The 26,469-nt window shown below is 43.9% G+C and overlaps 1 protein-coding gene across 2 annotated transcripts in view; it reads left to right on the forward strand.

Moving 5' to 3' along the window:
* The window catches only part of EPB41L5 (erythrocyte membrane protein band 4.1 like 5), an 873,454-nt gene that overhangs the window by 410,397 nt on the left and 436,588 nt on the right, over positions 1-26,469 (forward strand). For both annotated transcript variants that reach the window (XM_069224616.1, XM_069224615.1), the window contains exon 12: positions 6,488-6,657. In XM_069224616.1, coding sequence (XP_069080717.1) covers positions 6,488-6,657 — 170 coding nt within the window. The remainder of the gene's footprint in view (positions 1-6,487; positions 6,658-26,469) is intronic.

Genomic DNA, 26,469 nt, shown 5'->3' on the forward strand with positions numbered 1-26,469 from the left:
TAAGAGTAGGGGGTGAGGTTTGACCATGTATTTTGCAGCTTTTCAACTTGGAGATTTCTCTTGTGCTGTTGGCTTTTTTTTCCTTTTTGGAACTACGGTTATCCACCTGGCAAAATGTTTTAGCGGCTGAATTCTTTGCATCAAATACCCCCAATGTGGTGTAGCTGATATCAGCAGAGTTATTAAACTATGTTGCCTTCCCTGTTAGTACTGATAACGCCCTCTTGATTGTTTGCAGCTGGTTTATTTTGGCCTTATTACCCACCTTGTGTTTTCCACAGACCCCCCCCCCCCCCCCCCCCCACCCCCACCCCTTATTCCATTCCTTTCCCATTATCTCCCTATTTTTCCTACATACCATTGTTTTTAGAGCTGGGGGACACTTCTCTTCTTCTTTTAAAATAATTTTTCCCTTCTTGCATTTTCCTACTTTTGTGCACTTTTTTTTGCAAACTGCTTTGATGATTGTTAAATAATACGTATGTACCGCTTTGTATCCCAGAGGTCTCCTGGTGCTTTTCATATTCTCATTTCTTCTCGTAAATCTTTACCTGCGCTACCTTTGTCTCCATACCTCTTTCTTTCCCCTTTTATATTAGATTGCTGTTCTTAACTGAGATTTGCTAAAGGGTCCACCGCTCTTTATTTATTTAAATGTCTTATTTTTTTTATGTCTGGTGTTAGTAAAGACCTTTTGATCTTACTAAAATATGTATAAAATACTCACATATAAGGACTTTCAGCCATCTCTTTTTATCTCTAGGTGTTTTGTTGTCATTCACATTTTGCTTCCCCCACTACATGGTTCAGCCTACTTGAGCCACTGGTTAACTTCACTTTGAGTGACTGCATTTTGCTCTTTCACAAAGAGCACATCCGAACACAAGCTATTTCCCTTCAGTGCCACTGTTCTTTGTTTTTACTTCATAATTACGTTAGTGTTCCTTTGTTTAAAGCCTAATGAGATAGCAGGACGCTTCTGGTGCATTTTATGTGATTTCCATGAAAAATGCTGTGAATGACTGGACACAAGTGAATGTTTGAATCTTTTTAACTTTAATGGGATAGTAGACGGTTTCTTAAAAAAACAAAAAGGAAAAAAAAAAAGCTTTCCACGTTTACCACTGAGCTATGTGTCTAGTGGATTGACATTAACTTTACAGCTGAAAACCCTTAATCTGATAGCTATAGCAAAAACATCGGTTTCTGATTTGGTTAGTATCATCAGAGGTTGTGGATTAGTCCAAAATGCACTGAAGAAATTTTCAGCTTCTTAGTGTGCTTTTGGATCTTGATCTAAATGTTTAAGTTTGTCAGGCATGCTAAGGTGACCATGCGCTAGGTCTGGCTCTGTAGTTCAAACTTTCTGGCCCAGGAGAAAAATCTGAATCATTGTGCTTCAGCCAAAATTTGGGTGAATTTAGAGTCTCTTTAAAAGTTGGCAGTAAAATCACAGAAGGTGTGGATACTATAGCTGGCATACCTTGACCACACCTTTAGGCTTCATGGTACAGTTGGTTCCTTGAATGTTGGGATCAACAAAAGAGTCATAGAAATGGGTTGTGGGAAATAGAAAATGTTATAAATTCTAGAAATCAGGAATGCTTCCAAAGGTGTCCCAGACTGGCTGCATCTGAATAAGACTTTCGTTTGTCACATAGTGGTCGGACAGAAATCGATCTATGTACCATTTCCTTCCAGTTGAAAAAACGTAACTAGCGATATTTTTCGCTATTTCCCACTAGTTAATTATTCAAACCTGCCTCTGGTTGAGTCATAACTTTGACACTTTTTTTTTATAACGCAGTTCTCATGCATTTGTCACCCTGTTCCTTGCACAAAAACATGATTGTTAATGAGAACTATTATGAATGAGAATTCATTGGGAAGTACTGAAGGGGACTTGTATCCCCCTCTGGTCATGAACAGTGACGTGCAGAAGAGTTCCTTCTGGTGAACAGCGACCTTTCACAGCGAGGTTATTCAACCCGCTCAATGCCTCCAGTGTTCTGTCTAATTTCGGAGGTAGAACAGATATGCACTTTGAGGAATAAGCAAAGTAAGCCAAAATACTGTAGCCTAGTCGTGGAGTGAAGCTGATGGTAATTAAGAAATGAGTTATGAAATTGAGACTTAACTGAATCTGATAGCGGATGGCAAGAAATACTGGATAATGTTCGTGCAATGCATAACCCGCTGACGAGCTTGGAAATGTGTAGAGTTGATGAGCACACATGGAGAGATGATACAGGTATGCGTTTATGGTGCTCTGCTTCAGACGTGTTCCCATTATTGACTTGTAAAGGTTCCCGGAAGCCACTCTTTGTAATATTTGGACCAGGTTTCGAGATGTAGATGTTAGTGTCCCGTCTGTTCTTGAAAATATTAAACAAAAGCATTCAGTTCAAAACATTACTTTAGGTACAGAAAATGGATTCTACATAGACTCTTCCCTATGATACAAACTATTTTTCAGTAATAATTTGAAACGCACATGATGTAAAAGGGAAGTAGCCTGCACCCTCACCAACTAGCACACTTGTAGCATTACTCCACAGCAAGAGCCGGTCTGTTGGTTGTTGATGGTGAGCTCTTTAAGCAGGGTTACATTTTTTGAGTCCCTGAAGATTTTGGCAACATGTTTTTCGGAAAAATATGGTAACTCTGCAGAGAATCTAAACTTTACATAAACCCTGAATGGTGGATATTGAGACAGAAAAATTCTCCGCATCATAAAGGAAATGTACCCCTGGGCCCTGAGTGCCCAACTGTACCATTGCCTGGAGCCCTGATGTTGATTTGTTTTTCTGTAATAAGTAAACCTAGATCATATGAGTGCGCCATGACATACGATTGCGGTTTTGTTGGATCGGGAGGGTCACCCAGAGTGCTACGTTAATAGTGGTGGATGGCTACAGCCTGCACCATAAAATAAGCATCACAAGCGCAGTGGTGGCAGCATAAGTGTAGTAATCAGCACGAGTGAACCGGTCCTTTTCATCCTGTGTCACTGGAGTAAGGCCTGCAGCGCCTTCACTTCACTTTTTTTTTTATTTTATTTTTAAAGTTGTGCTGCTGTGTGCTTACCTCACCTCTTGGTGTACGTTTGTTACATGTAGAGTGCCTTGTAGCACAGGAGTAGTGACACTACCATGGATATATGTATGCCTCAGAAGGGCACATAACAGGGATAGAGCAAGCACTGTGTAGTGCATGAATGGTTAGTGCAAGTACTGAATGTTTGTATGCCTGCAAGGAATAAATCACATGAGATGTAGTGCTGCGCAATGTATGCGCGATAAAAGCATGTGCTGGGTTGCTAGAACTACAGTACACAAAGACTGAAGTGGTGTGCAGCATGCAAATGATGAGTGTGTGTGTGCGTGCTGGCAGTGTGTGTGTTTGTAGTGGCACAATGCATGGTGATAACGGTATTTGTGGATATGCGTGTTGTGAAAGTACACGGAGAGTAAAGTGTCCCTGCTTTAGTAAATTCCATGGAGGACCCTGGGTTCCATTTTGGGAAGCCCAGACCTGCTTGGGAAAGACATGAGGAGTAGAGTAATCCTCCCAGGCAGATTTGTTATTACTGCATTCCAAGTAAGTTGGGTAGGGCACACTGGAGGAAGGGAGAAAGACTCTTCCTTTACACTTCAAAAGGCTGCTCTTTGATTCAGTGATGGCTCACCAGGTAGGGGCATGTACACATCTCAGGAAGGAGATGGTGCTGGTAAAGGAATCATAAGGATACCGCTGGACAACCAGTAGTAACCTTTTGATGCACATATCACTGTGTCTGACACCCATGTGTGAACTCTTGCCACTCATACAAACTGTGTCAGCCTCGTGTATTTCCTTCTGTGAGAGACTGCTTTTCTAGAAGGGGAAAAAGAAAAGTGTACATTTCAAAAGAACCAGAACCCCAATGTAAAGCTAAAAGGACTCTGACCCCTAAATCACATTTGGTTTCTGGAAATAGACTAAGACGACGCGGTCGAGCCCCCCAAAATTTGTAATCTGCCAAACCTCTGATGGGCTGTGTGAGGCGGGGAAGCCCTGCAAGATTTCTACCTGTGAGCAGGACTGTGGTCCAAGACCTTCTAGTCTCCCTGGTCGATGAGGGGCCATTACCCAGGGAAACCAAGACCACCTGCTCTGGAGCCCCAGCACCTAACTGCTTGCGAAGAATAGTGTGCCCTGTGAGTAAGAGAGCATTGGAGGGAGGTCCAGTGGGGAACCCTGCCGAGAAGACTCCCGGTTTGAGGAGTCGGCTGTGCCCTGAAAGTGTTGTTGCTTGTGTGCAGGATCAAATCGATGACCTCCATATGCCAAAAGAGGGCTTCCGTGAATTTAGTGCTGTGCGGGGATTGTAAAAAAAAAAAAAAAAAGCTTGTACTGCCTCGTTACAGTGACCTTGTATGCCAGGAGGTGCTTTGAGAGGAGTTTGCTCCAGCGTTGGGACTCAGTTAGGAGGACGAAGATCACCCCCCTTCCTCCATGTGTGGGGAAGCCAACAGAAGCCAGGAGGACCTCCGATCAAGGTTGAATTTGGTTGCACCGCTCAGAAGAGTGCATACTGGGTGCTGCTTAATGTTCCACCTGCTTATCCACTCAGGTGTGCTGAAGTGGAGCATTGCAAGTGTCCACGGTCGGGACACCTGCTGAAACACTAAACGCTTCATTGCTGGAGCAAGTTAGACTTGATACATGCCTCTTAGGCCCCAGGCACTCTGCTAAAGGTGCTACAGCACCATAGGCATTTTTGACTGTTTCCTAAGAGTCCGAGTGGACTCTTAAGTAAGGCGTACTAGTGAGTGTTCCCTGGACGTGGCCACCAGTGTATGGGAAATAACCCTAAACACATTAAAAGGAAGAGGATGGGACAGGGATTTGCTATTAAAACACTGGAGCCCTGACCACAAAGGGATTGTGCTGTTGGTTACAAATGTCATAATACTTTGAATGCACAGTTAGAAATAAAGTACTTCTTTTTAATAATAAAACAAGTTTTAGACTGAACAATAATTGACATCACTGAGTGCATTTTAAGTTGAGTCGTGCTCACTAACCTGTATCTTCACTCACTCACCCGAAAGAACCCTTTGACTACCCGTCTACAGCTACCAATGAGTGTCAATGGCAGGAGGCATACTTGGCCCAGTTGCTCAGGATCCATAGTAAGTAGGGCCTCTGAAAACCAGGAGTAAAGGCCTTAGCCACCATGGCTGGGGCCCAGTAGACCCTGTGTGCCGTGTGGCCCTCTCAAATGGGTTCTGACAGTGGGGTACAAAGATCTAGGACATGAGAAATGTGTAGGTGAGGACTATGAATGAATGATTAATAGGTTGAATGATTAATAGCAATGTTTTTCTTCCTCGCTTTAGCTTGACTCCATATATTTTAGGGGCTGTGTTAGGAGTCCCGTCTTTGCTGTCAGTGTTTCTTCCCTTTCTCTTTGCTCACGTTTTCTTGGTTTGCCACCTATCAAGTATGAGCTGTTTTAGTTTTGTCACTTAGCATTTCACACACTCCTTCTCACTTCTGCAATGGTGCAGCTTGCCTCAAGATGGCTGTGTTCATCTGAGGTTTTCATCTGGACTCCGGTACTTTTGGGCTTCTAACTTGGCTGGGGACATTCTGTGGTTAGTGCATCCTGGAATCATGCTGAGAAAGTGGCTTTTGAGCAACAAGAGTTCATAGTGAGTCTGTCAAAGATGTAATGTTGAACGTCTCTTCTCCAGATGTCAAGGCTCTAAACATAAACCACAGAAAGATGCTGTTTCAAGCTAGGTTATGCCTCCTAGCAAGTTCTGTAAGGAATGGGATGGTAAAGGGTGATACCTCGATTGCATTGTAGGGGCATATCATTTGCTTAGTACTCTCATAAATGTCTTGTGTTGGCCAGATAGAATAAGCACAACACTAGTGCAGTGGGATTCCCTGGTGTTGTCTGTATAGAATAAGAACTTTTCAGTGGAATACCCTGGTAAGGGCTCAAGTAGGTCATCTCTTGATCTTTCCCTTTTGGGAGCAGCACTCAACCCTTTAATCCAGACCTCCTTGAGGTAGAGACATTACATTCTGGCTCCGTGCGCAATCCATTAGGGAAGAGCTACTTTCCATAACTTGTTCGTCAGATTTCAATTGGTGCAGGGTCAGGTCTTCCAGTGCACAAGATAGTGAATATGTGGTCATGTCCACTATTTTAGTTATTGGTTTACTTGGCGCTTGCTCCTGTCAATTCCAATAAATTCTACAGCACAAAACAGGCAGCACTTCATCTACGATGACCACGTCACACACTTTACTTATCCTCTGTAATGTTTCTACTATCTATGTAAGTGCTCTTTGGCTTTGTCAGGCTTTAAATATAAGAAGGTATAAATATGTTGTTATGCTTTCTGTGATGGGCATATAAATCCCAACCCTTTACTGAAATTTTGGTAAAATTTCTAATTCTTTCATTTCATTTTGCTGCCGGTTTCAGGGTAAAGAGCAGGAGCACACCTTTGTCTTCAGGATGGAGCACCCTAAAGCTTGCAAGCACTTGTGGAAATGTGCTGTTGAACATCATGCTTTCTTCAGGCTCCGTGGCCCGGTGCAAAAAAGTATGAGTGGTCCTGGATTCATCCGCCTTGGATCACGTTTCCGTTACAGGTTAGTTGTATGTTGCATTAGCCATAGAAACTTATGATGAAGGAAGGGAAACAGGAGAACAGTGTTATAGAAGGAAGAGGGTGACGAATGGATTGCAGGATGCAAAAGAGTCGAAGATATGGAGGTTACCAGCATTCAATAATGAAGTCAAGGATGTGTGAGGATGTTCTAGAAAGGGGATACTAAGACCAGGAGGTAATGAGATGCTTGAACAGCAGGAGAAAGGGAGTGGAATGATAATGTTGAAGAAAAGATTGACAGAATAGAAAGGAAAAAAGTACAAATTATGGATTTTGGGGGGGTGGGGGTGGAGGTCAGTGTGTAAAATGGGGACATGAGCATTAGCTAAAGAATCAGATGTGTATGTGAAATTGACTTCCAGGTTCCTTCTTTCATGAATAAGCATCTCATCCAACCCTGATGTTTCCTGTTCTTCCATATATTTTAAAGCTCAGCATTTAGAAAAGAGAAATTACCTGAATGGAAAGGAAAAACAAAACTGGGTGCACTACTCTCACCTAACATAGAAACATTTGGGGGCAGTGGGTAAAGCAAAGATTGCCTGATGGATTTCTTACTTGACTTGACACTGTTCATGCAGTTACTAGAATTGAGTTTGTCCTTCGTCAGTGGGTACGATACTTTAAATGTGGGCATGCTGACACCACAGCCCTTGTGGGTGAATTGTGTGCTTGCTGTTATGCCAGGCAATGTGCTTTCTTCCCCTGATAAGTTGTTGATCTCTGGGGTGCACTTGCGCTCTAGTTGTGGCACAGAAACCTGAGAACCTTGTTTGCCAGAGCCCATAAATTGAAGTTGTTATATTCTAATGCAGAAGGGCAAATATCCTGAAAGATTTGTCCAGATGTAGACCGTACTGTGTGCACCAACAATGGTCAATACTAAAGAAATTCAACTAAAGTAAGTGTTGTGCACTGCATTTACTACAGTTCACTCAGGTGAATTGTGTTCTTGTATGCCAGGCAGTTTGCTCCCTTCTCCATGTTTTGATTGTCTCCTTCTCATTTCACCCTCATGTTGCAACTGTTGACAGTTCCCGCTTTATTTTTCATCACTCCTGTAAATTTGTGTTTGATGGCATGTGTGGCTGTAGATACACATGCCTTGCATACTCCTGCCATCTAGTGTTGGGTAAAGAAGTGTGCAAGATATTTTTTTTCAAGTCACGAGGTAGTGACTCCTCCACTTTATGTTAATGCGCACAAGCATCAACTCCATTGTTGGATTGTTTTCTTTCTGCTGTCGGGCTTGGTCGTGTATCATTGTGCTCTGGGTGAAGACCGCTTTTGACTCCTTTCTGCTCGTGATCCACTCTTACCCACACCAATATTATCGAACACCTTCCCACCTTTGTGTTTCAAAATCGGAAAACCTTTGCGTGCTGAACTGATGCGCTCAAACAAAGGCCCTTTTGCAACCTCTGTTTGTCTCCAGACCACAGACAAGAGGACTAGGAGAGTTGCCAGTCGTTTTGGTCCAGAAGAACTCTGAGACCAAAGGGCAAGTTGCATTGAGATACAGGGGCGAGTGGTTGACGACCCGCCCAACATCTTCAGAGACCAGGATGTTGAAGAAGGAACTCCATGAGGTCTATACGGCAGAAAAGAGGCTTTTTCCATGTAGGGCTCCAACTCCAAATTAGAAATAAACCTAGAGATGCAGGATCTTCCACCTGGTCAGAGTACTGAGAGTGCTGATGTCCCTGTCCTGCCACTTTAAAAAACACATTCAGCTCTTGCTGAACATAAGGCTCTCAGGCTACCACTGCCAACGGGCCATGGTCAACACTGAAAATCTGATTCAGATGCCATACCCTGACCAATCACTGAAACACCAGCCAAAGCCAGACACTTTTTGTTGGCTAGCTGACCAGCTCCACCTTCGGGACTGACTACTTCGGCACCAAAAAAATAAATCCATCTTGGCTCCAAAGATTTTGAAATCTGCACCAAGATATTTCTCGGGTACTTCCGTGGACCATTTCTCCACAAGATGCAGGACAAGCTTAATGCCCATGAGAGGCAAATCAAATACAGCCTCACACTGGGTCGATTCTGGCTAAGACTGTGGTTTCTGCTCCGAATCTTCTTTGGATAGGCCGTTGATCTGCAAGTGCCAACCGAGAAGACTAAGATTGTTCCTGACTTGTACCCTGCTTAACCTTTTCCTCCTGATGACACCACCTCCCATCAGGAGCCTATTAGCAGGGCTGCAACAGACCATCAGGTACCACTCCACAAATAACATATTGAGGAATGTGTTCTGTTTTAAACTCTTTCCACAACACAGGGCAACACAATATCTTGCTATGCTCAAGGGTGTGCTATGATATGCTGGTGATATTTTTAAAGATCCTGCATCACAACGTATTATCACTCCTAGGGTCGATTATTTATCTAAAAAATAAAATAAAAAAAAACATATATATATATATATATATTTATCTATATATATCTCCTCACATTCTGCCCCTATTTATATGAGTAGACAAATTCAACCTGACTCTCTAGTTGTCCCAATGCCTATAAACGGGCTAAGCTGCCAGTGATCACTCCAGATAAGGAGAGTAAGCTTATTGATGCTTCTGGGAAAAGAGTTGCAGGACAGTCCGCCAATCACTCATGTATTGCTAATACCACAGGGTTATTAGCTGGATACAATTGTGCCCACTGGGATGAAATGAATGAACTCCTCCAACACCTCCTAGGGGAGCATAGAAAGAGGGGAGGAAATTGTAGCTGAGGGACAGCTCATTTCTAACACTTCAGTTAGGTGTGCCCTAGACTCTGCAGACACAACTGCCAGGGGCATTAACACCAGGTTTTTGTTGCGCCCCCATGCCTGACTGCACATATGTGTTTTCAAGCAAGAAGCCCAGCAGAGCCTCTTATATGTCCCCTTTGAGGTCCATTTTGAACCTCATGGTAACCATGCTCTTGAGAAAAAGAAAAAAAATACTGAGGTTGCAAAGTCCATGGGTGCACTACTAAGCCGGCCAAAGCTGGGCTCGGCCAAACCCTTTGGCTCCTTTTTTTTGCAGCCAACTTAATTAGTTCTCTTACATTGGTGAGACCATTTACCCTGAAGGTAAGATCTGATGGGGAAAAGGAAATCCACAGTGTTCTCCACCAAGGATCACCCATTAACTACCACCATCACAAGTTGTTTTACAACTTCTATGGGAGGGCTCAACAGTGAGATTGATTTGCATAGAGAATTGGCTGGGGGACACAAAAAAGCTCTGTTAATGAACCTGATTACTGGCACTATGGAGGGGTCCCTCACATCAAGCCTTGTTGTGAATAATGATGTAATTTTTGTAGATTGTAAAACGTTTATGTAACTGCAACCCAGTGATTGATTTTAATAATACTCAAAATGATTGTAATGAAAATGTAAGCCCTTCATCAGTAAAAAAGTCACAAGTAATACTAGATCTACAGCTACTTGTTCCAAAAAACTAGCAAGTACCATGAATGCTGCTCCTGCACAAAGGGTCCCTTTAGATGGTATGTGAAGGGTTTCCCTTGGGAAGAGCCCTCACTTGTGATGCTCGTTATGTCATGGAGACATCCTTGAAGAAAATCTTCAATCCAGTACTTGTGGTTCTTAGAGTATTGGTTACTTACTGAAAACTCTTGCTGATCAAAGGAATACCAAGGGGCTTGATAAGGCTAAAGGCCTTATTATCTGCACACAAACACAAAATGCTGGAACCACCTCTGATGGGCTTACTGTTTCGTCACAGTGGTCATAGGAGTAACAAAGTCTACTTGGGACCTACCAACTTTGCTTTATTGTGCAACAATGCCTCCGATATAAATGTAACTACCACCTCTGCAGCTTGAGATATGATCAGTGCCCTGGCGATAAAGGCAAAATTAGGACAGGTCAAGACCGTAAACAGAAAGAGAGATTGGATCTGAGAAGGGATCTCCAGATACCACCTGAAGCCACCCTGCGGGTGATAGTTCTAAAAAAAAAAATGCTCTACCCCTTCATCCTGGCCAGGCCGAGGATAATTCCCAAATTAAAAAATAAAGTAGTACATTGGTTGGCAAAAGTCATCAGATTTGTACAGCTGTGAAAACCTTTTTGGAAACATAATTAATATGCAAAGTGGGTTTAATCAAACTCAAAAGAGGGTTTGGGGTATTCCATTGTTATCAACTTAAGGACTGAATTTGTTGCTGGGTTGTTGTTGGAAAGGCTGTCCTCTTTAGTTTTCCCAGAAGAAATATGGCCGTACCCTTGCACTGTTTATACAGACCAGTTGTCACAAGGATATTGGAAGTTCCCTATTTAGGAGGCCCCTGTTTTTAGACCTCATGAGATATCAAAATGTAACCGTTTGTCACCTCTTAAACAAGTCGACTGACTGTCTGACATAGTGATTTCTTTGGGTTATGGTCCATGGTCTGGGCAACCAGAGGTCACAAATTCCATGTTTGATATTGAAGAACAACCACCTCTTGAGGACATTTATGTGGATAGAATCATTTCTCCCCTAAGATAGTGTGTCAGTGCTGAAGAAACAACAGAGTCCTTGAGAGGGGAGACCTTGCGCATAGTCCCTATAGTGGTTGAGCAGTCAGAAACGATCACTAATAACATCAACTCTTGTTGAAGCATTTCACACTGGGTCAAAGTCAGATATTGCGGTACAACTGGTAGAACCTAATCATGATTCTATACCAGATGTTGGTGTACACCCTGCTGAACTTAAATATGATTTTAAATGTATGTTCTGGAATGTGGCTGGCCTTCTTAGTAAGATGGAGATTGCTGACTGGAATAAATAAAGGATTTTAATTGTATCGTCTACAATCGACTCGGGTCTGTGAAAAAGTACACTTTGACGGGGCATCATTGAGGTGGTTTGTTAACTTTGATTTCAACAACTTTAGCTAGGAAGATTATTAAAAGCACCTCAACTCTCCCCTCATTTTCAAATTATCAACCTTATACATAAAACTAGGGAAATGCTCGTTATTGTCAATTTTTATCATAACTTCATCTGCAGCAATATAAATATAGCTGTTTCCCTCAAACCGACCATTAGTAATATCTTGAGTGAGCCCAACATCATCTTTATTTTATTCAGAGGGGGGACTTTAATTGTAGGCTGTGCCCAATTTCTGTCTGTGGGGCAATGTGTTGTGATAGAGGACTACTCCCATTTGGAACATAACCCCTGCTGAGAGATTTTTAACTCTATTCTGAATACGTTCTCTCTTTCTTACTATTAATCTTAAAGCTCACTCTGTAACAGCACTTTACTTAAACAGGAAGAGGACTGGGGCAGTCCTATTGATTTCATTGCGCTTTCTCAGCACTGCAAGCCTAAAGCCACTGATTTTTCAATTCTGCAAAAAAAATTAAGTGATCACTATCCTTTAATTTGATAAGGTAATGCGAAGCAACCAGGTACATATACCACTATGCCAATAATATGTAACAAAAATAAGGGCATCCTATGTAAATGAGCCAGTGGGGATTCCGGGGCTATATTGGAGGACTTAGTAGAGAGAAGCAGGGATCAGGTAATTGTTCTCTTGGGTAGTAAACTAGAACCCAAGCTTATGCTGCAGGTTTTTTTGGCAAAATCTTTCATACTGTCACTGACATTTTGATAATTGAGGGAAGGGCCAGAGAACCCATGTTTTGAAGGTGGTTTGATGGCATTTGTTCAGAGGCACATAGAAAACGTATTCGAAAGTGAAGCAAGTGCCTCGTTTTATGGGGTTGGTGAGACTCTTCAGGCAAAATTACAAACAAGCTATTCTGCACAGGAAGGAGGCTACTAGGCATGAAGCATGGGTAAACATTACATGAAGCAAGCATAAAGAATGATACATGCCTTGTCTGGAAACATTTTGATGCCCCTTATTTTGGAGATAATCACAACACACCCATTGATGCTACAGTTTCACCACATAAATGTGTTGAGCGCTTTTCCAACGTATATGGTAGTCATGTTCAATCTGAGGGCCACCTGGAGGCTTTGTTACGTAAACCGTCTGGGCACTGTCTGGAGCTAACACTACCAACTCCTAAAGAGGTAAGGCACACATTAAAACAGCATGCTAGAAACCAGGCCTCCGGTCACGATGGGGTGCAAGTTGATCTCTTTCTGGGAAAGTTTGGTTATGGGCCCAATTACTTATGATTATCCTGGGGAGTGCTGTTATTGATGGCCTACCAAAATCATGGTTAAACTTCATTATAGTTTCTATATTTAAAAAGGGTGACAGAGAAGACCCCCTATACTACTGCCCGATTTCCTTAATCGACACAACAAGTAAACTCATGGGTGGGACAATATTGAATCGGCTGGAAACCTTGGTGGATATAGAGGGCAGATTCTCTAATGTACAGTATGGAGTCACACATGGCCTTAGCACTGTGGAGCAGGGTCTTAGTCTCCACTTGGTCATCAGCAAATATACGGTGGCAAAGAATGGTAGTCTTCACTTAGCTTTCATATATTTAACCTCCACTTTTGACTGGGCAGATAGAGGGAAACGCTGACATTAAAGGATAGAAATGGGCATAGAAAAAGCATTAGCTCACTTCCTAGCCCAGCTGCACAAAGATGTCACAGGATGTGTAAGGTAAGGGACAAATGGAGAATGCACTGCTTCCATTTAAATGAAGCGTGGAGTGAGGCAAGGTTGTGTATTGGCACCATTTTTATTCTGCCTATATATAAATGATGTAGACTGATGCCTTATCCTTGAGGCTGATACACTGAGATTCCAGAAAACTTCCTGCCATGCTGTATGCTGATGATTGCATGCTAATGTCAGCAACTGGTGTGGGCTTACAGAAACTGTTGAACAAGTTTGTCCTGTTTGAGTGTTTTGGCATTAAAACAAATGCCGCTCAAGCACACTTCATGGTGGGAGGGAACACAAGTTCCATCCTGAGACCACACTACATTAATGGTGAAAAACTTCTTTATGTCCCAACATTCACTTATCTAGGCGTACTCTTTGACCAAAAAAGCACATGGTCACATTTAATTAAGGTCGGGAGGTTGTTTTGACGACACCAGTGAGGCCCTCTTTAGATATGCAAGGAAGCTTAGCTGCAAAGCCTTGGATGATAATATTAACATTAATACTGCCAGTTGCTGTTCCACTGTAATATCTGGAGTCGTGGTTTGGGGATATGAGGATGCTTCCAGTCTACAGGTTGGTGAAAGCTATTCTTGAGAAGGGTTTTTTCTGTTCCCAACAGCCTTCTCATATTTCTTTGTCATACGGAGCTAGGTCAAGGGAGTTTAGAAGATTAAGCTCGCACCTCTCATGTTACGGCATTCAGTCTGATCCAAACACAAAAGCCTTCTCGATTAAGAATTAATTAATGGCTGTCTATGCACTGATAATGCATACAGCATCCTGTGACTGAGACATGTAAAAACCCAACTTGCCATGCTAGGGAGAGCGGACTGCTTTCACACCCTACAACATATTGCCTCCTTCAAGTACCAGCTGAAACCATGATTTCCTAACTACATGTAAAAGGCTGAAAGAATGTAAGGAAATGTGAAACAAGAGGTTGGCTGTCGACCTCCCACTAGTAACTACAGATTTAATGGAACCCTATCTTTTGTTCCCATTCCAGCTTTCACAAAGATTTTATTTAAAAAGGTTCAGGTTTAACATAGCCCATTTTTTGGTTGCATACCCTAGCAATGCGTATCTTGATTCTGGACATGATCTTTGCCCTTGTGACATATTCGACACAGACTGTCACATTTTCTTTTTTTGCTGCTCTTACGAAAGAATTTTGAATTCCGTTGTTGAGGACTCTGATCATTAGACGATGTAGGTCAGCATTGTTTTAGTTGCAGCTTTACAGACTGAATATATTTGTAGAAAGATTTATGAATTGATTGTCGCAGACCTGAGATTGAGAAACCTAGGAGGGAAATAAGTGCCCCCACGGTAGAATGCAGTAGTAATTTCTGATCAAATCTGTTACACCAGAATGTTTAATGTACAAGTTATTTTATGATTTTAGCTAAGAGGGAAGCCATTCGGCTGGGTTTTTGATAATTATGAATATTTTGAATATATTAGTTGATTTTATCTTCACAGGGCACTTTTGATCTTAAGTGGCGGGAGGGACATGTTTGATCGAGTCTGCAGTAATTAGGAGCAGTTTGGTTTTTGCTTACATTTGCGCATAACACTTTGTTGTCTTAAATATTGAGGTGCCCTGTTGGGAAGAGGGAAATGCTGCAGTTCATAGCGCATGTTTAACCATGCGCTATGAATTTTAAAGAGACTGCTGTTTTCTATGATTGAAGTATATGGATTTGTTATTTTAATATGAAACAGTTTGCTGTGAGGTAATGTAGCGCTGATTTTTGTGTGTAAGTTCTTTTATGGTTTTTAACCTATTAAAGATTGATGATCTGACCAAGATAGAGAAATGTAGGCAAACTCACAATTTTGTGATCAATATTCTCCCTTAAATAGACTGGAGTAGTCTAGTCCAATGTGCAATCCGATCCTCTAAACAGGCAATCACTACACCATAATTCTCCTGTCAGAGCTCCTCCATATAAATACTGATCAAGATCATCAAATATTTAAGCACACAACTGACCCGTTTCAAGAGGAAACCTATATCAAATCATGATGTAGCAAGCATCTAGGTAAGGGTTCAGATATGTCCCATTTAAAGGTTACCTCGTCAGACTACCAAACGTAAGAAATTACTGTAACACTGATTGACCCCAGGCTCTTGAACGTCGATGATGACATTGTCAACTTACTTTGAGTCTACAAGTCTCTGATATGTTGAACTCCGTCTACACTCAGCATGGTGCTGTTGAAGCCAGACCACCAGTGGTTCCTTGACTATAGCAAGTAACAAGACAGTGGGCATCCCTGTTGGGGCCCCCAGCTGATTAAGAAAGCCTACAAGACAAAACTTTTTTATATGCACTGTTGGCTAGGCAGAACGCAACCTGGTCCACTGGAGGAAGTTCAGGGCTAAGGCCAGTCCTGAAAAGCAGGGACACTAGATACATCCACTTCAGCCAGTCAACAGGCTTGATGGCATCAAAACATAGCCCACATCCGAAGCTCAGGAGACAGCGAGTGAAGCACAGCGAACAGGGCACACAGACTATGTGCAGTGGTTCTTCTGGGCATGAACCCAGACTGATCCTTCTGGACAATATTGGGAAGAAGTGGGAGCAGTCTCTCAGTGAGAAATCTGGCCAGGATTTTTTTCTGTTAAACAGCTGCCGATATGTGTCAGAGTGGCTAGAAGTTTTGCTGCATTCGAATATCGTAAACAATAATGTCTCCCTCACAGATAGGGGTGCACAGCAGCCCTGACCTCTCAAACATAGCTTTCAAGTGAAGAGCCAAGATCTCAGCATATTCTTTATATAACTGATTGGTAAGACCATCCAGTCCTGGAGCCCTGCCACTGGGCATGCTACGTATGGTGCAGACGTTAACCTCCTCATTGAATGCCATATCAAGGTACCATCTGTAAACGTTGTCCAACTACAGAAATTGATTTGAATCAAAGTATTCAGTCACCTCATCTAGGAAAACAGTGAGGTTGAATCAGTACATTGTAGCATAATACTTAACCATTGCATGCATAATGTCTCTGGTGGAATGATACAACTGTCCCTAGTCATTCAAAAGGTCAGTAATTTAAAAACTGTACTGTTTTGTTTCTTAAGCAGAGACACTAGGATTATACCAGCCCTGACTCACTCCCCAATAGATCGTCGCAATGGCCTCTTTGTGTAAATAGTGAGTTTCCCTCTCAGCATTGCCATTATAGTGAGAACGTTTGCTGTGTAGCCGAGCTAGGATCCGTGCCTCATTGGAGATGAAGTATTGGGACTCGAGCCCCTCAATTCTTGCTCCAGTCACACAAGGTGCACTCTCAAATCCCATTGGACCATCAACTCTTTTGACAAACCTGTTCTGCGAATCTAGGCCTTAAATTGGCCCCAGAGCACTCCTGGGGGCTCTACAGACTGAATGTTATTAGCAAAAAAACTCTATAATGTTGGTTTTGATTGCGGGCGTAAAGATAGGGTCATTAAGTGTGCTCAATAGAAGCCTCCAGGTTAAAGGCACGCTCATCCACGTCTGCCAGTTCTAGTACCAGCTTAATAGGGCTGTGGTCGGAGAGTGTTCGAGGCATATATTCTGTTCACTTAGTCCAGATGCTGACATCTTTTGAAAGTAACCAATTTTCCATACACAAGTACGCGTTACAATAATGCCCTCAATAGTTTTGCGGTGCCTTTTGCACCATGTGTCAACTAGTTTAATGGGTCAGGATGGCATGTAGTTGCACAAATGCATATGGATGTGGCCTGGGTTTTGACGGGGATTTGTCATCATCCTGATTCAGCACTACATAAAAGCGCACTCCCCATCCCTCACCTAAGCTCGGGCCAGTGCTTCTCTTTTGCCCACGAGGATGACATGCAAAATAAAGTACCTCCCGCACTATTGCTAATAAAAAGTAATAGTTTGTGTAGAAAGCTGGCCTGATGTGTTGTGGGTACCCAAGGTACTTGCACCTTATACCAGGTCCAGCTATCCCCTCTTAGTGAAGTGTAGGCAGTGTCTAGAAGCCAGACTCTCTAGAGGTAGCAGTGGATAAGCAGCCAAGGCTTGTCTAGGAGACATGCAAAGCTCATGCAATACTGCTGTAGTCACACAGCACTTGAAAGAAAACACTCACTCACACAAAAATAAAGGTACTTTATTTTTGGAACACAGTACCACAAATTATTAGAAGGGCAGTCCTCCAATAGGAGGTAAGTAATACACTAAATAGATATATACACTAGTAATCAGAAATAGGCATAGAAAAGGTTAGACAACAGTGCAAATGGCAATAACCAATAGTGACCCTAGTGGGAGCACGAACCATATACTAAAAAAATGGAATGTGAACACAGGACCCCCACCTAGTTAAGTGGAATGTGTAGAGGGGAGCTGGGAGTACTAGAAAACCACAGGTATGTAACCCAGTATGCGACCAGGAAAGCAGGAGTAAATCACAGGATTTTCCCCAAACCACCCAAAAGGAGGAAAAGAAGAAGACGTCCTGAAAAAGACTGCAAGAAAACCTGCGGTGGATTCCTGAAGAAAGAAGACCTGTCGAGAGAGGGGACGCAGTCCAAGAGTCACAATGGAGTCTAGGAGGAGTAGGCGCTACTCCCCACCCAGCTGTACTTGCAGGAGTTGGTCGATGGCGATGAAGAACATGTCAGCACTGGAGCCCTGGAGCCGGAGAAGAGTTCCTGGTGGATGCAGAAGATGTCCCACGCTGGAGTGAAGATTGCAGATGGGTGTCAGTGCAGGAATTCCACCAACAAGCCTAGGCAAAGGCAAACTGGCGATTAGTGAAAAACTGTTGCTGCCAGGGATCAGCAAGACGCAGGAGGACCCAAGCCAGGAGGAGGAGTCACAGGGGACCCTCAGCATCACAGAGAGTCCACAGGAGCAGAGGCAGCACCCACTGGAAGTCCTGCATGATGGGGAGACAGAACTTGCAGAAGGAGCCCATGCAGCACTACAAAAGAGGATCTTGCGCTGCTGGAGAACCACGCAGGAGGCTGTGCTTTGCTGGAAGGAGTGCTGGGGGCTGGAGCTGCATGTCGCCTGAAGATCCCTTGGAGAGGTCAACAAGCCATGGGAGGTGCAAAAGACGCAGTGCATGAGGGTACTGTCTTGCGTGGGCAAAGGCTTACCTCCACCAAAGTTGGATAGTTGGCAGAGAGGACCAAGAGGACTACTCTGGACCACCACCCGTGATGCGGGATCTACACAGCTCAAGATTAGGGGAGATCCACGCAGCCGGTCGTCATTTGCTGTAGGTGCCTTCAGTTGCAAGGGAGTGACTCCTTCACTCCAAGGGGATACCTTCTTCTTGTGGAGGCTGAAGAGTTGCTGTCTTCTGAGGCTGCATGGGCAGGGAAATGTTGCAAAGCTGGCAGGATTCGTGGAAACAAGGTTGCAGAAGAGACTTCTTCGTTGCTTGGAGCATTGTCGGTTCTTGGAGGGTCCAGTCGCAATTCCAGTGGCCAGAATTCGAAGTGGGGGTTGCCGAGGAATCCTGCTGAAGTCTTGCAAGCCAAATCTGAGGACCCACCCAAGAGAGACCTTAAATAGCCCTGAAAGGGGGATTGGCCACCTAACTAGGCAAGTACGTATCAGGAGGGGGCTCGGACGTCACCTGCCTAGACTGGCCACTCAGATGCTCCTAAGGTCGCCTTCCAACCTTTGAAACAAGATGGCAGCACCCAGGGAACCTCTGGAGGATCTGTGAGCACCACCCCTGCGGTGGACAGGGGAGTAGTCGGTGCCCTTTCCTTTTTCCAGTTTTGTGCCAGAGCAGGGACTGGGGGTCCCTGAACCGGTGTGGAATGATTTATGCGCAGAGTGCACCAAATGTGCCCTTCAAAGCATACTAGTGGCTTGAGGAGGCTACCCCTCTCAAGGCAGTCACACCTATTTCCAAAGGGAGAAGGTGTTCCCTCCCTCTTCCAAAGGAAAGCCTTTGTTCTGCCTTTCTGGGCTTGATCAGTCAAGCAGCAGGAGGGCAGAAACCTGTCTGAGGAGTGGCAGCAGCTTGGGCTGCCCGAAAAAGCCTGTAAGACTGTTGGTAGCAATGCTGGGGGTCCTCTAAGAATACCCCAGAGTGCATGGAATCATATTTTCAATACTTGCAACAGTATTGGGGTGTGATTCTGACATGTTTGATACCAAACATGTCTAGGTAGGAAGTCTCCATTATGTGGTAGTGACCTATGTCCAATACATGCGTAAAATAGCATCCCTGCACTCACAAAGTCCAGGAAAATTGATAGTGTGTGGGTGCACCTCTGCTAGTTCAGGGGTGCCCTCACACACACACACACGCACCCTGCCCTCTGGGCTGAGAGGGCCTACCATAGGGGTGACTTACAGTGACCTGGTGCAGTGACCTGTAGTGAAAATGGGTGCATACACCTGTTTCATGCAGACTGCAATGGCAGACCTGCAGAACCCTTTGCACGGGCTCCCTATGGGTGGCAGAATAACTGCTGCAGCTCATAGGAATCCCCTGGAACCCCAGTGCCCTGGGTACCTTGGTACTATATACTACGGACTTACATGAGGGGACCAGTATGCCAATTGTGGAAAGAAAAAGGTACAGTGTACAGGAAAGAGCATAACTACTGGGGTCCTGGCTAGCAGGTTATCAGGTTTAGGAGGAGTATGTTGCAACATGTGCTTCACCAGTGCAATCGACTTGCAGTCTGTCCTAGGAGTGTTCCCTAAAGTGTGGAGCTCCTGGAGCAGTTTAATGCCAACATTGTGCCTCCTGAAATGCCTTACCTTTTGCCGGTCGCTCATACATCGTATGTTCCACAACATCTGCATTACTGCGGTGATCCTCAAGTCTAGCTCAGGGAGCCAGATCACCCATATAAGGATAGAGCAGAAGCATTTCCTTCAGTTCCAGCTGTACATACACAGACATTACACCAACACAGAGTACAAAAAGTATTTCAAGCTGTGATAAGATCTGTAATAACAGCAGTAACAGAAATCTCCCACCCTCCTCCACTTAACACCTCGAACCCATTGAAGTCAAAGCCCAACCCATTAATATACTAATTAGGACATTCAAATCCTTCCTTTAGAAATACCAATGGAGGTCAAGTGAGAACCATTCTGGGGAAGCGCAGTGAGATGGGCGAACCTCAGGTCACAAGAAAATCGAGAACAAATATTAAACCCTATATCCAAGGCTATATCTGTGAAGAACAGATAATGGGCAAATTCTAACAACCGGTGCAGCAGATTCCAGATCTGCCGGGAAATAAATGTCATATCTAGAAGCAAATCCATTTGTGAGCAGCAGCATAAGTAATAGCGCGCCACTCTAGGTTGTCAGCAAGAGCTAATCTTCCAGGTTAACTAAAGGCCATGCAACATGCACGTATTTTGATTTTTTGACAGATCTTGTTAAAGTTTCAAGTGAAGCATGTGAGTATTTTTTTTTATTTGTTTGTCATCACGGAGGTGATTCACAGGGCTGTCAGCAGTCGTCTTGCCCTAGTTTGTGGACATTTGGTACTGTCTGTTTCATAACTTAAAAGTTTGCTTACCTTGGAGTCAGTAAAATGCATTTTTCCCTGGACAGTGACCCATTATTTAGCTGGATACATAAGGTCGTTGGGCAGCCCCTCTTTTATCAGCAGTTTCTTTGTAGATACAAACTCTAAGTCCACTCTTAACAGTCAGTGAAGTCAAGTTAGATGCAGATTTTGCTTCCCCGAGGCTGAGTATCTCTCATCTTTCTCAGACGCAAGCTCATATCTTTGACTGTAGTGGAGGATCTGGGCAGTAATCTGCCTCGCCAGTGCCTCAGTAGCAGGCAAGGGCCCAGCCAACAATGGGTGTGCTCATTTGAGAATAGGCTTTGAAATGCGAAGCCCTTATTCTGAAGGTTTGTATTTCACGCTTTCATGTAATCTGGAGCCCCTGTAGCTGGAGCTTCTGAACCCCCGGCTGCCATTGAAACCACATAACATGCCCAGGCATAACACACTGCAAGGAGGAGAAAAGAGCGGTCTACCCATCCCAACACTGCTGGAGCTTAAACATGGCATCAGCTTGCAGTAAAGCATTTTACATTCATTGCGCATAGGTCATGTCTCACCCGCTGATGGTTTCATGAAACAATTGAATTTCCCATATATTTAACTTTCTAATCTCTAGTAGGCAGTTTAACTAAAACGACCCGACAAGACGAATAAAAGTAAGTCAATCTGTCACTCAGCAGCAGAAAATCCATTTAGAGTTCATCAAGAATCACAAAATTCCGTCAAATGGTTGTAATTATTCAGAATAAGTGTCAAACAAATTGTCGGAGGAGGAGGGGAAGCCATGGGCTTTGGCTTACGCTGGGAGACGGCCATGAATGCATCTCTGCACACAAAAGATGGATTTCTTCAAGTCTGTCGGCAGAGGAGGAGGGAAAGCGGTGGGCGTTGGCTCACAGAGAGTACAGAATAAACAAGAATCACAAGAGGCTCACATACAGGGTTGTACAGCCCTTAGTTCTGCTGTTCCCCAAGGCTGAGCTGCAAAAAAAAAAAAAAAAGATTAAAAAAAAGCTAAATATATATGTGTTCGATGGCATGTGTAGCTGCAGATACACATGCTGTGCACAGTCCGCCGTCTGGTGTTAGGCTCGGAGTGTTACAAGTTGTTTTTCTTCGAAGAAGTCTTTTCGAGTCACGAGACCGAGGGACTCCTCCCATTTCGATTCCATTGCGCATGGGCGTCGACTCCATCTTAGATTGTTTTTTTTCCGCCATCGGGTTCGGACGTGTTCCTTTTCACTCCGTGTTTCGGGTCGGAAAGTTAGTTAGGATCTCGGAAAAAAACGTCAGTATTGTTTGCATTCGGTATCGGGTTAGTTAAAACAAATCGACACCGAATTTTGAAGAGCTCCGGTGGCCCTTCGGGGTTTTTTCGATCCCCCGTCGGGGCCTGGTCGGCCCGGCCACGTGCGACTTCAAGGCTGATGGAACGGACCCCATTCCGCTTCTGCCCAAAATGCCATAACAAGTATCCGTATACGGATCAGCATCTGGTCTGTAACTTGTGCTTGTCCCCTGAGCACAAGGAGGATACTTGTGAAGCCTGTCGAGCGTTTCGGTCGAGGAAGACGCTGAGAGACCGAAGAGCCAGGAGACTACAAATGGCGTCCACGCCGACAGGTCAAGAACGTTTCGAGGAGGAAGAAGAGGCTTTCTCCGTCCACGAGTCGGATTCTGAAGAACTCGACGCCGAAGAAACACCCAAAACCGTGAGTAAGACGTTGAAAATCAACTCACGAGAAGTCCACAAAAGCCCAGGGGACGCCACCGCCAACAGGCCATGGCTTAACCCGAAAACTAGGTGACCGATCTAAGGCACCGAAAAAGAGCATGCTGGTGTCGAAGTCATCCGACTCCGGTCGAGATACCGCCACACAGCTATCTCGGAGCCGAGACAGCGGCTCCGAGAAACTTCGGCACAGAGACAGCGGCACCGAAGAATTTCGGCACCGAGACACCACGCCGAAAGCAAAGAAGGTTTCTTCGGAGCCTAAAAAGACTTCCGAAAAGGTTTCGGTTCCGAAACATCCAGCCTCGGAGCCGAAAACTAGTTCCTATACAGAGGAACAAGGATTAACCTCCCAATTACATAGATTTGGAGAGGAGCTTCAAGCTGTAGAGCCTGACTACAAGCAAAGGAGGCTTCATATTCATGAGGACACAGCGAAGATAACCACTCTTCCCCCAATCAAAATTAAAAGGAAACTTGCCTTTCAACAAAAGGACAAGCAACCACAAGCAAAGGTGGCAAGGAAAACAACTCCACCACCTTCTCCACCACCATCAACACATGCATCACCACCAACAACTCCACCACTGATGCACTCCCCAGCTCATACCACAATGAGTCAGGATGATCCCGATGCATGGGACCTTTACGATGCTCCAGTGTCTGACAACAGCCCAGACTCCTATCCTACAAAACCGTCACCACCTGAGGACAGTACATCCTACTCACAGGTGGTCGCAAGGGCAGCCGAATTTCACAACGTCACCCAACATTCTGAACCAATTGAGGATGACTTTCTCTTTAACACCCTATCCTCCACCCATAGCCAGTACCAAAGCCTTCCCATGCTCCCAGGAATGCTAAGACATTCAAAACAAATATTTCAGGATCCTGTTAAAGGCAGAGCCATAACTCCAAGGGTGGAGAAAAAGTACAAGCCACCGCCAACAGATCCAATCTATATTACAACACAACTAACACCAGATTCAGTAGTTGTCGGGGCAGCTCGTAAGAGAGCCAACTCTCATACCTCAGGAGACGCACCACCTCCAGACAAGGAGAGCCGCAAATTTGATGCTGCGGGAAAAAGGGTTGCAGCACAAGCAGCAAATCAATGGTGTATTGCCAATTCACAAGCACTTTTTTGGCAAGATACGACAGAGCTCATTGGGATGAAATGCAACATTTCATCGAACACTTACCCAAGGAGTTCCAAAAAAGAGCGCAACAGGTGGTGGAAGAGGGACAAAGTATCTAAAATAATCAGATACGGTCTTCCATGGATGCAGCAGATACAGCTGCAAGGACAATAAACACTGCAATCACGATACGAAGGCACGCATGGCTGCGCACTTCAGGGTTCAAGCCGGAAATCCAACAAGCTGTGCTCAATATGCCATTTAATGAACAGCAATTGTTTGGGCTGGAGGTAGACACTGCCATTGAGAAACTCAAAAAAGACACCGATACAGCCAAAGCCATGGGCGCACTCTACTCCCCGCAGAGCAGAGGCACATTTCGGAAAACACCTTTTCGGGGAGGGTTTCGAGGTCAACCCACAGAAACCACAACCTCACAAACAAGGCCTACTTACCAGGGTCAAAATCTGAGGGGAGGTTTTCGGGGGCAATATAGAGGGGGCCAATTCCCAAGAAATCGAGGAAAATTCCAAGGCCCCAAAACTCCTCAAAATAAACAGTGACTCACAAGTCACACAACCCCATCACATAACACCTGTGGGGGGAAGACTAAGCCAATTTTACAAACTTTGGGAGGAAATAACAGACACTTGGGTCTTAGCAATTATCCAGCAAGGTTATTGCATAGAATTTCTCCAAATCCCTCCAAACGTCCCACCGAAAACACACAATATGTCAAAACAACATATAGATCTTCTAGGACTAGAGGTTCAAGCATTGCTACAAAAGGACGCAATAGAATTAGTACCAAATCAACAAAAAAACACAGGGGTTTACTCACTGTACTTTCTAATACCCAAAAAGGACAAAACTCTGAGACCAATACTAGATCTCAGAACACTAAATACCTACATCAAATCAGACCACTTTCACATGGTCACGTTACAAGACGTAATCCCACTGCTCAAACAGCAAGACTACATGACAACATTAGATCTAAAAGATGCGTATTTCCATATACCAATACATCCTTCACACAGGAAATACCTAAGGTTCGTATTCCAAGGAATACATTACCAATTCAAAGTGTTGCCATTCGGAATAACAACTGCGCCAAGAGTTTTTACAAAATGCCTGGCAGTAGTAGCTGCACATATCAGAAGGCAGCAAATACATGTGTTCCCGTACTTAGACGACTGGTTAATCAAAACCAACACGCTAAAACAGTTTTCACGGCACACAAAATATGTCCTACAAACCCTTCACAAGCTAGGTTTCTCCATCAACTACGCGAAGTCACACCTTTTGCCGTGTCAAACACAGCAATAATTAGGAGCGACAATCAACACAGCAAAGGGGATTGCCACTCCAAGTCCACAAAGGGTTCAAGCATTTCACAAGGTAATACAGGCCATGTATCCAACACAAAAGATACAAGTCAGAATGGTAATGAAACTCCTAGGCATGATGTCTTCATGCATAGCCATTGTCCCAAACGCAAGATTGCACATGCGGCCCTTACAACAGTGCCTAGCATCACAATGGTCACAAGCACAGGGTCAACTTCTAGATCTGGGATTGATAGACCGCCACACATACATCTCGCTTCTATGGTGGAACAGTACAAATTTAAACCGAGGGCGGCCTTTCCAAGACCCAGTGCCACAATACGTCATAAGGACAGATGCTTCCATGACAGGGTGGGGAGCACACCTCAATCAACACAGCATCCAAGGACAATGGGACATACATCAGCAGTTTCACATAAATCACTTAGAAATTTTAGCAGTATTTCTGGCGCTGAAAGCATTTCAACCCATAATAACCCAAAAATACATTCTTGTCAAAACAGACAACATGACAACGATGTATTATCTAAACAAACAAGGAGGAACACACTCGACACAGTTGTGCCTCCTAACACAAAAAATATGGCATTGGGCGATTCACAACCACATTCGCCTAATAGCACAATTTATTCCAGGGATTCAGAACCAGTTGGCAGACAATCTCTCTCGAGATCACCAACAAACCCACGAATGGGAAATTCACCCCCAAATACTAAACAATTACTTTCAAATTTGGGGGATACCTCAAATAGATCTATTTGCAACAAAGGAAAACTCAAAATGCCAAAACTTCACATCCAGGTACCCACAAGATCAATCCCAAGGCAATGCTCTATGGATGAACTGGTCAGGGATCTTTGCGTACGCTTTTGCCCCTCTCCCTCTCCTTCCATATCTAGTAAACAGGTTGAGTCAAAACAAACTCAAACTTCTACTAATAGCACCAACATGGGCAAGGCAACCTTGGTACACAACACTACTAGACCTGTCAGTAGTACCTCATGTCAAACTACCCAACAGACCAGATCTGTTAACCCAACACAAACAACAGATCAGACATCCAAATCCAGCATCTTTGAATCTAGCAATTTGGCTCCTAAAATCCTAGAATTCGGACACTTAGACCTCACACAAGAATGTATGGAGGTCATAAGACAAGCTAGGAAACCTACCACTAGACACTGCTATGCAAATAAGTGGAAAAGATTCGTGTATTATTGCCAGAATAATCAAATTCAGCCATTACACGCATCTCCAAAAGATATAGTAGGATATTTACTACATTTGCAAAAATCAAATCTAGCTTTCTCTTCCATAAAGATACATCTCACCGCAATATCAGCTTACCTGCAAATTACTCATTCAACTTCACTATTTAGAATACCAGTCATTAAAGCGTTTATGGAAGGCTTA

The sequence above is a fragment of the Pleurodeles waltl genome, chromosome 3_1 (assembly GCF_031143425.1).
Source record: "Pleurodeles waltl isolate 20211129_DDA chromosome 3_1, aPleWal1.hap1.20221129, whole genome shotgun sequence".
In the NCBI taxonomy this organism is placed as follows: Eukaryota; Metazoa; Chordata; class Amphibia; order Caudata; family Salamandridae; genus Pleurodeles; species Pleurodeles waltl.